Source organism: Buceros rhinoceros, unplaced genomic scaffold (genome assembly GCF_000710305.1).
Source record: "Buceros rhinoceros silvestris isolate BGI_N320 unplaced genomic scaffold, ASM71030v1 scaffold19523, whole genome shotgun sequence".
In the NCBI taxonomy this organism is placed as follows: Eukaryota; Metazoa; Chordata; class Aves; order Bucerotiformes; family Bucerotidae; genus Buceros; species Buceros rhinoceros.
In genome coordinates this window covers 33,916-51,642 of record NW_010404451.1, presented here as the reverse complement: position 1 = coordinate 51,642, position 17,727 = coordinate 33,916, and the positions used below count along the sequence as shown (strand labels likewise).

General features: G+C 40.5%; 1 protein-coding gene across 1 annotated transcript in view; it reads left to right on the top strand.

Moving 5' to 3' along the window:
* The window catches only part of LOC104491049 (talin-2), a 64,792-nt gene that overhangs the window by 14,116 nt on the left and 32,949 nt on the right, over positions 1–17,727 (top strand). Inside the window, exons 9-19 of the mRNA XM_010133407.1 lie at positions 1,708–1,863; positions 2,742–2,843; positions 5,346–5,422; positions 7,021–7,201; positions 9,152–9,265; positions 9,914–10,022; positions 10,729–10,937; positions 11,691–11,789; positions 14,093–14,260; positions 15,188–15,482; positions 17,713–17,725. Of these exons, the coding sequence (XP_010131709.1) occupies positions 1,708–1,863; positions 2,742–2,843; positions 5,346–5,422; positions 7,021–7,201; positions 9,152–9,265; positions 9,914–10,022; positions 10,729–10,937; positions 11,691–11,789; positions 14,093–14,260; positions 15,188–15,482; positions 17,713–17,725 (1,523 nt within the window). The remainder of the gene's footprint in view (positions 1–1,707; positions 1,864–2,741; positions 2,844–5,345; positions 5,423–7,020; positions 7,202–9,151; positions 9,266–9,913; positions 10,023–10,728; positions 10,938–11,690; positions 11,790–14,092; positions 14,261–15,187; positions 15,483–17,712; positions 17,726–17,727) is intronic.

Sequence of the window (17,727 nt, the reverse complement as noted above, 5' to 3'; positions counted from 1 at the left end):
TTGTCATACTCCTTCCAGGAATGCAGTTGGGTCTGGCATGATTTAATGTCTTTAAATGGACATTTTGTACTTGTTCTTTTAATTTCCAACAAAGTACAGTCTTCAGAAAAACTTTCACAAAACTCATAAGATGTTCCTGTTTAGAAGTTTGATGATCATATATATATGAACTACATGCTGAAAAACTGCATCTGAAGAACAACTTCATCAGCTGCATAATTAATTTCTTTTAATCCTTACAGTAAAACAGGTCATGGTCTTAACGCTGTTGAAACAGTTTGGCACCAAGATACTGATGTGATCAAAATGGGACTGCAGCATTAGTGCCCAAATAGTAACTACTGACAGAACGGAAAGGAGGCCAAACGTAGGCAGACGTTTTCATTCTCAGGTTCCCACAGTTACAGTACAGAATCTCTGTAGGTAGCTGGACATTGATAGGTTGCCTTTTCCTAAAGAAGTTGGTTATCCACAATTTCTAGTGAAGCAAATAAAGGTGAAAATACAGTGAGAAATGTGCAGAGGACAACTCTGTTAATACACGGTACACTTTGAAAGAATTGCCTTGTCTCGCTTCCTTTAAGGGAAGATGTCTTGTTAGACACCGTTAATGGTGAAAGGAGACTCGGCTCTCGCAGAGCTGTTGAGCGGAGCTGCGTATTAGAAACTAGACTAAAGAAACCAGTGTGCGGTTTTCAGTAGCTAAAATAGTAAAACTAACAAGCATGCACACGTAGAAGAATCTGCTAATTGAGTGGGGATTTGTGGACCCAATGTAGCTGACGTGTACGGCAAAAGGTAAAAATGTTGTTGTATTTTGATTAATATCTCACTGATTGCTTTAAGCTATGACAAAAGAAAGCAACTGAATCAAGTAACTATGTCATGAAAGGTCTGTTGGAAGGAATAGTTGGTCTTTTAAGAAATCTAACAAATTACCTGCTCTGTAAATAGGAATCGATTCTTTGTGGGCTACGTAATTTCAGGGGAATGGGACATCTAGATTAATTTCTGTTTTATGATGGGTTTATATAGTGAATTTTTAGTTTGGGCCTCTACTCTGCAACCGTGGAAGACTAAAGAGGCAGGACGTCCAACAAATAAGGAGATACCGGCTAGTAGAATGCAGGTTGACCTTGCCCCCTTCCTTGTGATATTTGCATGGGTTAGGATGTTCTCGTGGATTGAAAATCATGAAGATTTCAAAACCAAAATATGGGACGAATTATGGCTGGTCTTGCCTAATTGTCAGCCCCAGTGGTCCTTCCTTTCCTTTCCTCCTCCAGGAATTTTATAGGGAAATGAGGACAACCTAGCTTCTCAGTCCTGCTGATGCCAGTTTCCCATTCAGCTTCTCTAACATGGTTCTACAAAAGAAGTCTTGTGTCTAGGACCTGCCGTCATGTTTGTTTTTTTTTTTTAAGTAACTTTCAAAGGTTTGTTATCATAATCCCTAAAATGCTTGTTTCCTGGAGGAGGGAGAATAGGATCAAACTGCATAGTAATGATGCAGTAAAGACCAGAGCTTCTTAATGTTAATGTGTTGCTTGAAAATCACCATCTGTGGCCAGACAGACTAAGTCTGGACTTTTGAATTGTCCTGGTCTGTGTTCCAGTTGCTTCCCTTTGTCAGTGTATTCCATCATGCTTTTCCGTTCTCCTATGGCAAGCTCCATTTGAATGAAAAAAACATCTTTCATACCATAGGAAAAAATGAAAGGCAAAAACAAGCTGGTTCCTCGTTTGCTGGGTGTCACCAAAGACTCAGTGATGCGTGTGGATGAGAAGACCAAGGAAGTGTTGCAGGAATGGCCGCTGACAACCGTGAAACGCTGGGCTGCCTCTCCTAAAAGCTTCACTCTGGTAATCTTTTTGTATATATTGAGAGGAAGTGGGATTTATGTGGCAAGGAGAAAGGAAGATGGACTTAAAAGTGTTTCTCTACTGTACTGGGCCTATCTGTAATGTCCCAGCATTATATAGAGTCACTGAGTTTTAAAGTGATGAACTGGCCCATACTTGTGTCGAGGGTATTTTGATGTTTTGGAACAGCCTAGTTCCCCACAAGCACTGTTTAAATCTTTCCAAAAAGCACTATTTAAATCTGTTCTGCGCCTAACCACGGAAACAAAACCCCATCATTATTCCCATCTGCTTAACCCCTTATGGTGCTTGCCACTCATAATGCACCTTGTGACTTGCAAGATGTGAACGTAAACAAAGCTAGAGGGTTCATTAATACCTTCGGTAATTATGGATTTAAAGAGCTTTCATGAGTGTAATGTTTTGTTAATTACTTGGTCCATGAGAGGCCACTGCCGCAGGCTTATTTTGGAAATGAACGGATTGTTTTAAGTGGTACAACAAGAGGCAGTAGCTAGAAAATTATATTCAATTTCCACTTGTGCGGGTGATTGCTTTAGAATAAAATTCTAAAGACTTTTCTCCCTCCTTCAGTCACTGAGTCAGATAAAGTCGGACTAAGTATCTTTTGGTCCTGTGACATTTCAATTTCTGAAACATCCGTGATTAAGGTCTAGCATAAAGCATCCTTCCCCCTTCCTCCCTCACCCCCCCTATAGACTGATTTGGAATCTGGGAGCAGTTTCATTTACTGTTTGATACAATAAAACGTTTATACATTTAAAATTTGAATTCTCTCACTCAAATGAAAAATCAGTAACAAATATATTTTCTTTCTGTTTTCTAAGAGGTGTGGGGCTGTTTTTTTTTCTCTTCAGGATTTTGGTGAATATCAGGAAAGCTATTACTCAGTACAGACCACTGAAGGAGAACAGATCTCTCAATTAATTGCAGGTTACATTGATATCATCCTAAAGAAGGTATAGTATAAGATGATGTGTAGTAAAAATGCATTTAAAATCACTGTACAGCAGCGCAAAAGCTCAAGTGTGTGCAAGCTGTAGTTCTCTCTCAAGAAGTCAATATTATATCTTATGTTTTGATGTTACATATTTTTACATTAAGTAATATAAGCTCTTTAACTTCAGCGAGTGCTTCTAGAAAATATCAACGCCATAAATTATATCAGTAGTATGGGTCAGGCTTAGTACAGCATGCTTGGGCTTTGGTTTTCTGTCTGGAAGGAGAACTGTTGACTATGAGGGTTATATCAAGAGAAGAGTCCAAAGCTTCAGCTATGGATTTTAAGCAATGGACCAAAAGCAATGAATTGGGTGGTAATAAATTATCCCCTGAAAGCAGCACTTAAAAGTACGTTAAGGACTACACAACAGTTGTCCAGCAGCTCTTGTGTACAGTGCATCAAAGCTGAGAAAGTTGTTTGTTTTTTTTTTTTTTGGCAAAACAAAACAAATCATTAATTGCTTTAAAAATGTTGTGGTCAGTAAAGCAAAGAGTTACATCTCAGTTGTGCAGAGGAAGGGATGAAATCAGTTTTTGTGAAGAGGCCAGACTGTCTTGAAACTTGGTTTGAAGGAGTGTGCCTGGCAGGATTGAGAAGGGGCTGATACACATCTCTGGCATTCAAAATAGTCACAAGTAAATAAGTGCAACAGCAGAAAATACCAGTTTTTCCCACAAACGTGGAGCTGAATGGTCATACTCTAAACATGTTGAACAGAAAAGTGGAGCTTCAAATAGCACTGGTTGGTCCTTGACGAATTTTTACTTTATTGAAGTTCAACCAAACTGCATTGTTATTTCCTGAAATGGGTAATAACGAACTGACAGAAAGCTAAGCAGCTCAAGACAATATATTGCCTTTGTTCATGCTGGCAGCATAGGCTGTATGTTACGATCAAGTGTTCCGAAATCAGAGGTTGAGGAGAATTGCCGGAATTAATCGCAGCACGTCTTTCTCACTGAGGCTGTCAGTCTCAGATTTAATAAACGTTCAACTGCAGATTACTGTAGATGGTTTAAAACTTGATTCTAGCTCTTAAGCTTCAAAAGTAGCTTTGCTCTCTAATGCCAAATGAAAGCAGCCTTTCTGTATTGATAGAATACAGATGTGCATATTTTTACTCCCTTCCAGTCCTTTGAGTTGTTCTTTACAATCTGCTGGCACAGCCAGTTTCAAAATGAATGAATTAGGAACAGGTTCAGTGATAAACACCCGTGATGCTTCATGCAGTGTATGAGAAGCATGCAGTTTGCAACTGTCGAGCCCGAGTTCTCTGTGTTGCATTCCTCAAAGTAGGCTTATGGCTTTCAGTTGCCTAATGTTAATTTTTTGGTGTGTTCTGGACTGTTCCAATTCATTTGCTCTGGTGTGGATTGGTGATGTGGTTTTTCTTTTTTTTCTTTTTTCTTTTTTTTTTTTTTTGCTAAAGTATTATTGGTGCAACGCTCTTCACCCTCACCACACCCCAACTCCTCCTGTCCTGTAATTTTAGTGATAGGTTATTAATGAGTTGACAGGAAGCCCCAAACCTGAATAACTTTTACAATTTTTTTTTAATCTAGATTTCTTTTTTTTACTTCACATTAGTATGGAAGTGAGGTGCCATGTTGACTAGAAACAGGCAGTTTTAGTTCATTCATAAGCTCAAACTTTTAACAGAAAGAACTTTTTTGGAGAAAGTCGGAGGGGAGGCATGTATATGGGTGTGCGGGAGGAATTCCCATTAAATATACCCGGGATCATAGTGGGTATTTCTCTATGTACATACGTGTGTATATAATTTGAGAATGCAAATCATGTATCAAGGTGGAAAGCAGACGGCATCTTGGCACTAGATCACAAGTAGAATAGACTGTTTTTACAAGGCACTACTAATTTCCTATTGTTTCTAGTGGTTTAGACTTACTCTCCTTGTGTATATTTACCTCCCTTATATCACTGTAAAAAAAAAAGAAAAAAAAGCCTCAGACATGCAGATTGTACCATGTAGAAGCATTTTAGGATACTAGATCTGACTTACAGCTGAGTTCTAGTTACCTGAGCCAGTCTGATGTACCACCCCTTTTCCCATCTCTTCTAACGCAGGAATATGTCCTGTCTGTGCCAGGATTTGCTGTTGTTGCTGTTTGCTGTTGTTGGTCCTCAGAACACTTTTTGTTACTGTGAGGAAAAAATGGTATCTCAGCACTTCCTTTATACCTTTGTTCAAAGAGGCACCAACAGGTTTTTTTCCTGTATGCGCTTAATCTGCCTGGTCTTAGAACCTGGTCTGTTAGATGCTGAAGGGCACATCTTCTGAGGTGGAGGTTGTGTTGTCACATGCTACCAGAAAGTATGGTGTTCAGAACCAGACAAGACTCTGCAGATTATTTGACTAGGTACCTGATAAAGGGCAAGTAAATGGAGACAAAGCATCAAAGGCAATACACGTTATTTAATTTCTTTTCTCTTCCTCCAGAAACAAAGTAAAGATAGATTTGGGCTCGAAGGTGATGAGGAATCAACCATGTTGGAAGAATCTGTTTCACCAAAGAAGTGAGTGAACACAACGGGGGGAAACTGCTCTTTTTAAGAGTGACGCCTTTTAGTTGTTGCAGTTTTTATCAAATGAAGTTGTATAATTATTTCTGTTAAACAATGATTGTTCTTCAGGGTATTTCAGTAAAAGGAAATACGATCCCCAGGCAGGCTCCTAGCTTCATTCAAGGATTGAAGAGCAGGTATTTGTCACAAAATTGTTGGTTAAGGCAACCAGCAGTGGTACTAGTTTGTGGAAATTTGACCCTCGAACTAAAGAGGTCAGGCTGTAATTCAGTACAGTGCTGACAGGCTGGAGTGGGGTGAGGGGTGGAGGGGGAGGAAGGGAAGCAGGTAATGATGCAGAGCTGAAGATGTATTGGATTGTTGGTCTTCATGCAAACTCCTAGGATTTACAAGGTTTTAGTTACTTGTGTCTGCTAGGTCCATAGTTTCCAGTCATTTTGACTCTCGTCGGTTCAGTCATACTCTGCTTCACTAACAGAGCTGGCTTACTTCACCAAACCACTTGAGATGAACCACTCAGCTGTGTGGTGTGGGTAAAGGCAGGGTTTTGGTACTAGTAGATAAGGCTCTGGGGACCAATGGGAGAGTAACTCAGTACAGCAAAAAGCAAAACTGTAGGGCTGGCCATACTCTTGAAAAGGAATATTAAATCTTTCCTTACAGTGAAGGAATAGAAATAGGTTTGCAACATTATATACTCACATCTCCTCTTGGAAGTCTGAGGATGGCAGAGTCAGCAGTGGGTATGTGAAAAGTCTGTTTGATGTATTCTTAAACATACGGTTTATAGGAGATAGACTTGTTAGATATTTCATGTGGCCTCATGTGAAATTTCACTTTTGACGGATCACACATGTTCAGATGTGCTTGGTTTTGACATTGCCTTTTCCAAATCACTTCCAGAATATACTGTTAGCTAAGTGCTGTGCAGAGAAGCCCAAAGCTTATAATAGATGAATACAAGACCTTTCACAATTGAAATTGCTTTTCCCCCCAGCAGTTTGTTATTGTTAAAGACAGAATTTCTGTCAACACTTCTAGCTGTTGAAGCTTGAACAGTATTTAAATATGAGCAATGTATCCGGCAACGTCATTCATGACCATGGATGACAGTAACTTTTACTATTCTTGAAAGTATCCTGCCTCCCAGCCCGTTATCTGATAAGCTGCCAGATTATTAGCAAGTGCTCTGCATGGATGTGTGTATAAAGAGGGAAGAAAGAATGTTAGTTTTTATCCCAAATTAAAGGATTTCTTGCAAAAGGCATCTCCACAGGGTTCATACTTTATTGATCAGCCTATGATACAACTGGAACAAAGCAGTTGTTATGCCATAGACCTTGTTCCAGTTGTGTCTGTCATACACGTTCAAGGGCTAAAGCTTTTGTACCACGTATACCAAAACTGCACGTTGCCTTTGTTCCTGGGCGCCTGCTCATTAATGCTATTAATATTTGATCAGCCAAACGCCCCAGATTAATTTTTTTTTAGCGTGTTAGGAAGTGCTTAGAAAGGAAGAACAGTCAGCGGAGCTTGATTTGCAGGAGCTCACTAGTTCTGTGTTGGGTTTGTTTGTTTGTTTTTCTTAGACCTACCATCTTGCAGCAGCAGTTCAACCGAACGGGGAAGGTGGAGCATGGCTCTGTGGCGCTACCAGCTGTTATGCGGTCAGGGTCCAGTGGCCCAGAGACGTTCAACATCGGCATCATGCCTTCTCCCCAGCAACAAGTCACAATTGGTCAGATGCACAGAGGACATATGCCCCCACTCGTGAGAAACCTCCTTGTTTTGTATTTTAAATCTTCTTTTGCATTTGAAACTTGTCTGTGCTGCAAGTAGTCACAAATGGCATGTTCTATTTTATGTATTTATACTACTAAGAGCAGGAGGAGGATATCGAGTGTGACTTCCTGGCTGTTCCACTAAACATAAGTTTTTGAGTATCCCAGAAATAGGATATCACATTTTGACTTTATTTCCTCATTTTCTTTAAAGCCGTCTCTTCCAGCCTTCCTCTTTTCTTTTAAGTAGTTAAACTAGCATTGAAGGGTTAGAAAAAAAAGATTTAGATTGGCAAAAGTAAGCAATTTTAAGAAAAAGGCTTACATTTAGCTTATCACTAGCCCACAAATTTAGAATTTTTTAGCAGGCTTAAGCTGATGCCGAGTTTTCTTTTAGAGTAAAAGACCACCAAAAGCCCTAAACAGGATGTAAAGAAAATAATCACTGCTTAGGATGATGACATACCTCTAGAAGTCTAGTATCTGTAGCAGGTTGGTTGCCACATGCCACCCAGCTGCTCTTTCGCTCCTGCTCCTCAACAAGATGGGGGTCAGGGGAAGAAAATAAGATTAAAAAAAGCTTTATCTCGTCATAAGTCAAGATAAAGACAGGGAGATCACCAATTACCTTCATGGACAAAACAGACTCAACTTGGTGAAAATTAATTTAATTTATCATCAATTAAAATAAGAGTTGGATGATGAGAAACAGACAAAAGCTAAACCACCTTCCCACCACACCTTTCTTTTTTCCTGGACTCAACTTCTTTTCTTCATTTCTGGCTATTTGACTCCCTTCTCCCAAGTGGTCGGTTTATAACAGCCCCTCTCTACTGTGGAGGGCTAGGAGCCCCTTTCTGCTTCATTTCCCCAGCTCCAGCATGGACCTTTCCTATGGGTTACAGTCCTTCAGAGTAAACTGGCTCCAGTGTGGGTGTCCTGTGCGCTGCAGTTCTGTTCAGGAGATCCTGCTCCAGTGTGGGTCCTCCACAGGCTGCAGTTCCTGTCAGAACCCTGCTCCACTGTGGGCTTTCCATAGGCTGTAGTTTCTTTCAGGGAAGTATCCGCCTGCTGCAGTGTGGGGTCCTCTGTGGGCTGCAGGCTGGATATCTGCTCCAGCAAGACTCCACAGGGAAAATACCTGCTCCACTGTGGTCTCCTGTGGGCTGCTGGGGAATCTCTGCTCTGCTGCCTGGAGCACCTCCTCCCTATCCTTCTCAGACACCGCTGTCTGCAGGGTGGTTTACTGGGCTTTTTTTCTCCCCCCTCACGGCTGTGTGGTGTTTTGCCCTTTCTTACCAATGTTTTCCCGGAGGTGCCAGCAGCTTGGCTGCTGGGCTCAGCTGTGTCCTGCAGTGTGTCTGTTGGAGATGTCCAGAAGCAACTGTGCCAGCAGGGAGTGGCCCCTGGCCTCTTCTCACAGATGCCACCCCTGCAGCCAAAGCCTTGCCACGGACACTCAATACAGACAGCCGTCCCACTCTGCCTAAAGCCCTCCAGTTTTCTGTTAGCTTATGAATATTGATGGCAATTTAGTTCGAGAATCATCCTTGATTACAATGGTAGGCTGTTCCAGGAAATCAATAATGATATCCTAAAAGTAAATTCAGTTTTCACGTTACTAGAATGCAAGTCAATAGGACAGCTTGGTGGTTTTGTGTGTCTGTTGGGCATTGTTTGATGTGAGAAAGTTCAGTGTGTTCTAAATGTCTGCAGCTACAGAGGAGTATGAAATGGCATAGGCAGGATCAAGACTGTGAGAGAGGAGTGTTAGAGAGCTTTGCTTTCCGCTCCACACCAGGGAAGAGGGAGCTACCTGAAATGGCCTGGTATGGTTGTTGGATTGATGTCACTTGCTGTCTCTTCATGCACATGAAATATCTGCTTGAAGTGTGGGCTGAAGCAGAGCACAGAGTCATTTCCCTGTTTCGCCTTTCAGACCTCAGCTCAGCAGGCCTTGATGGGGACTATTAACACCAGCATGCATGCAGTTCAACAGGCACAGGCTGACCTCAGCGAAGTTGATAACCTACCACCTCTAGGGCAGGACATGGTGAGTTTTTCTAATTCCTCGTGGAGATGGATCTTAATGCTTTGGGGTGTTACAGATCCATCTAGTCATCGACCCTGGATCTAAAGTGGTATTGCTAAAGCTTTTAAAATAAGACCAAAATTTTGTGCTCTCTTTAAGGAATTAATGTACAATGTTCCACCTCACTCTGATCAGTGTTCTGAAATTAGAAGTAGCAGACTGATTTGAATAACGGTGTCTGAGATCCTCTTTGGTTCATGTGCACATGTACAATTAAATGCCAGCTATGGGCAATATTTATGGTGGGAGTGACTGCCTCCCTGACACGTGAAAAATAAGAACAAAATATGATTCTGTTGTTCCTGGTCCAGGCTAGGGCAGATGGACAGATCAAGAAACTATTTTTTAAGGGGGACTGTCATCCCTTCATGGGGATGTACTGTTCATGGTATTCACCTTAAAAGGGCAGCTGTTGGAATGTGATAGCAGTTCTACAGAGAACGATTCGGTAAGAGAAAATGCTTGCTTTCATGTTTCACTTTAAGGGCTTGGTGCTTGTCCTTTGTTTCACTTTAAAAGGCTCATGAAGGAATGAGAGCTTTACATAGTCCATCCTCTTAGAGAACCTTACTGCAATCCTTAATTCTTGTTTTTGTTACTGCTCTTCAGGCATCAAGAGTATGGGTCCAGAACAAGGTTGATGAATCAAAACATGAAATACACTCTCAGGTTGATGCTATCACTGCAGGAACCGCATCTGTTGTTAACCTTACTGCAGGTAAATTTCGAAGGGAAGGATTTTCTTGCAGTCTCCTACTTATTCATCGGCCTAATTCAAGTAACGTAGGGACTGAGTCTGGGGCAGCTGGAGAAAAATTTTCTTCGAAATACCCCAATAGCTAAGTGTGATGTGTGGAACAAGCTTTCTGTTTGTCCCCTCCCCAACACAAATTTTATATCTTCATTTAATCTCTTACAGTAAAATTATGACCATTGATGAAGACAAAATGTAGTTTGCTTTTTCAACAAAGGAGAGCAGCGTGTGTTTGCAAGGTTCCTACAACAAAACCCATTATTGATCTGACAGTTGTTAGAGTGAGATTGTGTTTATTGATAATGGTTTTTTTTTCTTCAGCAAATTACAAGTTGGAACTGAGAGTGGCTTAAAGGGGTCAATACTGTATGACCTTGGGTTTTTTCAGTGTTAAAAGATAGCTGAAACTGTGGACTTATAAATAAATTGCATTGAATGAAGAGGAATTCTATTAGAAGATAAATTCTTGTAGAAGAAGAAATGTAGAAATTGGCAAAATTCTAATAGCTTTCAAATTTTTTTTAAAGTGAAAATGAAATTATTTAGTAGGTATTGTTTGCTATCCTGAAATGTCTCTTGTCTCTTACCAGAGCAGTGCTTGTGGTAGTTGCCTCTTTTTCCTTTTTAAGCACTAATGCACTCTGATCCTGAAAAAACATTTATGTTACAGGGGACCCAATTGACACTGATTACACTGCTGTGGGATGTGCAATTACAACCATCTCCTCCAACCTCACTGAGATGTCTAAAGGTGTGAAACTGCTCGCTGCTCTCATGGATGATGAAGTTGGAAGTGGAGAAGACCTCCTGAAAGCTGCTCGAACACTGGCCAGTGCTGTCTCAGACTTGCTGAAGGCTGTGCAACCTACTTCAGGAGAGGTGAGTAGATGGAAACTTCTCAAGTTCGCTCTTTGAAGTGCATGGCTTTGGCTTTTTTGAGACGTACTAGCTTCTAACCCTCGCGTGCTCAGTGCCGTATAATGTCCCCTGTGTGCATGCAGTTCACCTTGATATTAGAATGTTCTATGCAGAGGTTAATTGATTTGTGTAATAAATAGTTAATTTATCTAGGTACTGCATTCTCTTGTAGAAACAAATTCCAGACAGTACTGTGACTCAGCAGGAGGTGGAGAGATACTCATTCATTATTTTCTTCTTTACTATCTTTGTCTACTTGGACATGTAAAATGAGAGGTTAATCCCTCTTGCTGTTTACCAGAGATGAGAGTAGTACTGACCAGCATAAGACTATTTAATCAGTTTGTTATGAGTTGGAGTCTGCAGCCAGCTTGCCTTAGATCTCTTCATGTATTTATTTTTTGAAGAACGTGAAAACTTCTGATGTTTCAAATCAGTTAGCATATTGGCTGTCCATCCTTAATTATCCTTGGGTTACTACAACAATGTCTGTTCAGGTTCTTCAAAATTACATGTTCTCTGGGAGCACTTCTGATGAAATACAGATGTGCAGTTGTGCGTGTGGAAAAGTAAAGATTTTTCCAAAGTATTTCTGCTGTGTAATTTTTTTAGCTGTATTGATTGCACACTAATGCTGAAGTTCCTTGAAGATTTAGAATTCAAGTAAAGCTCATTTTCTTTGAATTAATATGTTTCACCATTACATTTTTCCAGCCTCGACAGACAGTTCTGACTGCAGCTGGAAGCATCGGGCAAGCAAGCGGGGAGCTACTGAGGCAAATTGGAGAGAATGAAACAGATGAAAGGTTCCAGGTAACGAGGGGAGGTGTCACTGTGAGAACTGTGCAGCTTTCTGATGAGGCAGCCACTGCATGAAACCAGGCTTCCCCAGGTGCAGTTAGGAAATGCTGCATTTGAAGTTTCTCAGTGCTCATTGAGGTTAATCCATTTTGGAATTGTTTGCAATGTTTAAGTTCTTTTAATTGCACAATCACAGAGTGCCGATTTCAGAGGAACCCCTAGTTCATCTTGTGCATCATACAGACACTTTGTGGCTTCTCAGAGAGCTGTTTGCACTGTACTCCCCGCGGTGTTTAGGATACATGGCTCCTGCTAGTTGCGTACTGGTTAGACTCCTTTTCAAATTCTAGTCCACTTTTACTTTCACCGCTACATTCATCACTGGCTTATTTTATGGTGACTTTCAGTACCTTAACGTGGCACAGATAATATCTTTTATAAGTTTTCCTGTAGGATATGGAACTGTTGTTCAGTTTTACAGATGGGAAACTTGGCATTAATTGGCATTAATTCCAGAGATCGGCTAATTTGAGATAGCTGGTGACCCTGTAAATTCTGGGCTTTGTGTCAATCACAGTTTCCATTTGCTTCAGTTGCAGCAGAGTGCAGTTTATATCGCAGAGTGCCAAGGCAGGCATAGAAAATAAGCAACAGCAAACAACTAGTTTTTAAAAACTGTTCCTGTCTTCACTGTGTACACAGTGTCAGATGCAAGGTGATAACTGCGTTTTCCAGGAGGACGTGTGTGGTCTGAATCAATTGATCTGAATGCCGTAGGGGTTTTGTGGGAAGCAGGGTATTCAACCTTGCGTGTGCACCCAGACAACTTCAATCCTTGCCTTTCCTAGTGTTTCACTGTCTCTGCAAACTAATTATGCCATGTATTTATGAAGAATGAATGCATGAATGTTCGTTAATAAATAACGAATGTTTTCATATTGTTTGCTGTTCTGTATGTATGTAACCAGAAGTTTATACAACCTTTTGGTAAACTGAGTAGAGAAAATTATTGTATTACAGAGATAATTTCTTTTAAGATTATTAATACTACCTATTATCAAATCATAATGCCTGTAGGAGTTAATAACAATGTTAGCTATTAGTTTAAAGCCGTTTGTCCTTAAATGCTCTGTTAAAATCACGTCTGGATTTTTTCACTCAATGCCAAGAACAGGTTTTCACCAGAGCCAAGGGTAAGTAATTTACAGCAACAGGTAGACCTCTGGAGTGCACGATACGCGGGAGGTCTGCTAATATAACTTACAGGCTGTTTTAAACACTTGATCCTCTAGTAAACCCGTCTGCAGGTTTCGTCAGAGTTCTCATCTGTGTTCCTAGCTGAGTATGTATTGCAGCCTTTCTTGGCTCAGAGAAAGAACATAAACTATGCTAAGTGCTGTGAAGCCTTGAAGAAGGTGGGTAAGGAGAGGGATGGTTTACCATGCCTCATGTCCTAAAAACAAAATGAGAAGTACTGATCTTAATTTTTGAAATCCAAGGTTTTCTTTCTGCTTTGGAGTTAAATTATGCGTAAGCATATCTGTAGTTTTGTTTTTTTGTTTTTTTTTTTTACAGGAAAGCCAGGACACTGTAACACTACAGGCATTAGGAAGACTCCCTCCCACTAAAAACCTGAAGAATATATAGCATTTTGAGTGCGGAAATAGGAAGAAATATTTAAAACTTTTTCATTGCAGGAATTAACATGAATTTAATTTTGCAGTTACAACTAAATTATTTCTGTGTGAAGAATTAAGACCTGGTTTGACTCGTATTTTGGAGCAGTAATTTACAGGACTATACACGTACATCATGGAGAAGGACATATTGTGGTTGGAAATGGCATTTTCAAAAACAGCAGCCGTTGTCGTTACTGCAAAGTGCAATTAAGTACTTGAATTTAGCGTTAAGTAGCATCTGTCCTCAGCAGTGTGCTCCTTAAGGCTGTCATCCTTATTGCAGATATTTATCACACGTTAGTGGTGAACTCCAGATGTGTTTGTTCTGCTAGTGTGTTCTCAGGAAGTGAAGATAAGCACGTTGCAATTTGGGACGTAGACTTGTTCTTATTGACTCGGAGACAGTTCCAAATTTGACAGTCTGTACTCGTTCAGTCCAACTTGATAATGTAAATGGAGAAATGGTTGTGTTGAAAAGAGGAAACTGTTGAGTTTTCTGAGTAATAGCCACATTTGCTGCTTTACATGAAATAAAATGTTGGTTCCAAAAGAACGTCTTACCTTCAGGAGAATTGATCTTAATCTAAACAGAGTATATAATTTTTGTTCATTAGAGTTTTCCCTTTATTTTACCAGGATGTTCTGATGAGTCTGGCCAAAGCTGTTGCAAACGCTGCTGCCATGTTAGTGCTGAAGGCCAAGAATGTAGCACAGGTCGCTGAGGACACAGTCCTGCAGAACAGGGTCATTGCTGCTGCCACACACTGTGCACTCTCTACTTCCCAGCTGGTGGCTTGTGCGAAGGTGAGGCTGGCTGCAGTGTTCACGAGGTGGCGAGGCATCGTTTCATGAGTACGCTTCTGCGTACCTCCAGTGGCCTCAGGCAATAATACTGTGTTAATAATACAGCGCTATCGAAGTTAATATTGGCACCCATCACAGTGGCACTCTGGAGCCCAGAGTATGTGAGCTGTTGCTGTAATCTCCAGAGAAGGTTCCACAGACAAGAGCCCATCTGATGAGTTCCTAATATTCATAAAACGAGGAGTAAAAAATAGTAGTTCATGAGGCACAGCTTGCCTGGGGAGCTATGTAAGCATTCTAATAAAGCCTAGAACTACACCTCTTGTAAAGCTAAATAATTGGAAGTTGGTATTCTTGCTGAAAATAAAATCAAGTTGGTGATAATTGTTTTTAAATATATTTGCACTAATTTTCAGCAGCCCAGTTGTTCTGATAGGCCGAATGCTGATTTTCAGTCTAAGCAAATTACAAAGGAGTTGAGATCAGACCTCAAATTCTTTCTACTTTCACTTAAAAAGCTGATCTAAGAAGCCTTTACAGGACCAATTCCAATTAAAATTTAATTTTATTTGGAATTCCAGGGTACAGTGGCTGTAGTTACTCTGGAGGAGTTTGGCCCATGCCTGCCCTCCAGAACCACTGTCTAGTGATTCCTCAGTTCAGTAGCTGCTGAAAACATGTGAAACAAAGTGGGGGCCCCCATTCTCAGGATCTGACTTGAGATTAAATTAGTGGTGTGCAGACCACGGATTCCTAACCTAGGTGTCTGATGCTACCTATTTAAATACTCACTTTTGGGGTTTTCTGTCGAGGGAAAACAGGTAAGTTAAAGATTAAAAACTAACGTAGTAGATGTTTCGTTTGTTAGTAGCTAGGAAATTTGCAAGCAAGCCTTTTCTGTATGCTTTGTGTCCTTTCCCCGTGCAGGTTGTGAGTCCCACCATCAGCTCTCCAGTGTGTCAGGAACAGCTGATCGAGGCAGGGAAACTGGTAGATCGTTCAGTGGAGAACTGTGTGAGGGCCTGCCAGGCAGCCACAGATGACACTGAGTTACTGAAGCAGGTCAGTGCAGCTGCCAGCATTGTCAGCCAAGCCCTGAATGACCTCTTGCAGCACGTCCGCCAGTTTGCAAGCAGAGGAGAGCCCATTGGACGCTATGACCAGGCTACGGATACCATCATGTGTGTCACAGAGAGTATTTTCAGTTCAATGGGAGATGCTGGTAAGTTTCTGTAACGGACAGTAGCTTTCCACGGTTCAGAGATGTGCACATTTCAAATAATGCAAGTAGAAAACCTTCTCTGAAGTGTGCTGTGCTTCGAGACTAGTGCTGTCATGATGGGTACTTACTGAACCTATACCATGAAATCAGCAAAACGCACGTAGCTGTGTGCTAGGTAGAATTGACTGTTCTGTGAAAGCCGTCAGTGTGTGGCTCAAAGATCACTGGAGTATTTCGTCTGTTTTCTACCACTGCTTCATTTCACAGAACCGTGTCACAGTTTCTTATCTCCGAATATGAAGGCAGGTACCTGGGCAAATAATTCCCAGTGGCCGATTTTATTATGTGTAAATCTTGTTGTAGGTTTTGAAACTTACTTCTGCTTTTTTCCTGTGACATTTCTAAAATATGCAGCTTCTAGAACCAGCGAAAACTTGAGATGCCTACCTTTAACTGATCGAATATGAATTTTTAGAAAAGAACCAGTAAATTACTTAGAATGGTGGAATTCCAATGGTTATAAATGTTAGGAAGTAGCAACAGTGTGAAGGGACAGTATCCACTTGAAATCAAGACAATTCATAGGAAGGTTAAAATGGGATCGGTTTTAAAAAGCAGTTATGGTGAATAGCATGGTTTTGGTCTTGTCTTTTCTGTTATATAAACGCAAGGCTAGGAGAGAAGATATTTCTGTCACAGCTGTAGTCATGTTACAGTTGTTGTGAAGAAACTGATCTGTTATTGTAGTCATCTGAGTTATGTTTGAGGTAAAACTTCCAGGTGTTTCTTTTCTTAAGGAACCGTCATTTCAGCTGTGCAGCACTCTTGTAGAAGAATGTGTGCAAGGAAGTAATTAGTGAAATTCTCAGTGAGCTTTGCCCCTAGAATCTTCCTTACGTGAAATCTGAATGACTAGAATTTGAAAAACATGCACAGGAATGTTTGCTAAACCATCCTTTATCTTTGCATTGAAAACAGTGGGAAAAGTTATCTTAAGGGATTGAATTAGCGTGCATGTGCCCAGGAAAGCATGTCAAGTTTTATGTTTAGCTGTCACTTATAATTCGGCTTCTGTAGAGAAGGATGCAGTAAAAGAGCTGATCTTGGATAGCATATGTTTTCTGTTTACAGTCAAGTATCTGGTTGTGCAATACTTAGTTTTTAGTAAAAATTAGTCAGATTCCAGACTGTGTTTCCAAGTGATCATTGCACTCTTGTGGTTCCAATTTTAACAGCAAAGCATCTTTGTTTTGTGACTGCTGTATTACTGTCAAGCAAGATATTCTTTCTGTTTGACTTACTGGCTTAATATGGAAAGAAAGGGCATTTGAACGGATTTTTTTCAAGTGGAATATTTGGACTGGGAACTGAATTAGCCATTATGGGAAAAACGTTAACTGCAAAATTCCATACTGTGACATGGTTTGTAACAGCTAGAAAACTTTAATTTTTTCTTCCGCATCTGACCAGCAGAACCTGTTAAGAAGGCATGAAATTCTGAAACCCGCAAGTCACCTTTACACGTGTTTACAGACCTTTACAATGCTGCTTTGGTTTTCTTTACCATGATTTTTAAAGAGCGTTTTAAAAGAATGAGGCCCTAGACCTCATTACCACATCTTACTTGATTCGATAACCCACAGAAAGCCAAAGGCTTTCAGGACTATTATGAGTAAAGTTCAAGTGCGTGTTTTAGTGACCAGGTTAATTTGCTCTAAAAAGGGGATGTATCCACATCAGAAGCATTGCTGTTTCATCTCTGTGCTTCACCATGACCAGAACATGACTCCAGTATCTTAAAGATACACCTTATTTTTGGCCAAACTCACCTAATTAGTGCTGAGACTCTTCTTCTGACAGAGTTCGCACTTGGTTTCTGTTAGAGAGATGGGTAGTTTTTATTCAAGGAGTGAAATCTCATCTGTAATTTGAAAGCAAAATTACTAATCTTCACTAGGAGTTTCTTTGAATTGTATATTCAAAATTACCTTCAAGCATTGATTTTTGGGTTTTGCGTTCCTATCTAGAATGCAAATATGATGTGTTTTCTCAGTCTCCGCTGTAGCGGTTTCTTTCATTTATGTTGCGAGCTTCTGAGTTATAGACTATTTGTGTATCATTTTCAAGTCAAAACAATACTTCAGCAAATGGAGCTTTGTTTTCATCTTGCTGAGCTGTTGAAACCGAAATGCAGAGAGAAGGGAAGTAAAACTATAATCATACACCACAGGTGAAATGGTACGGC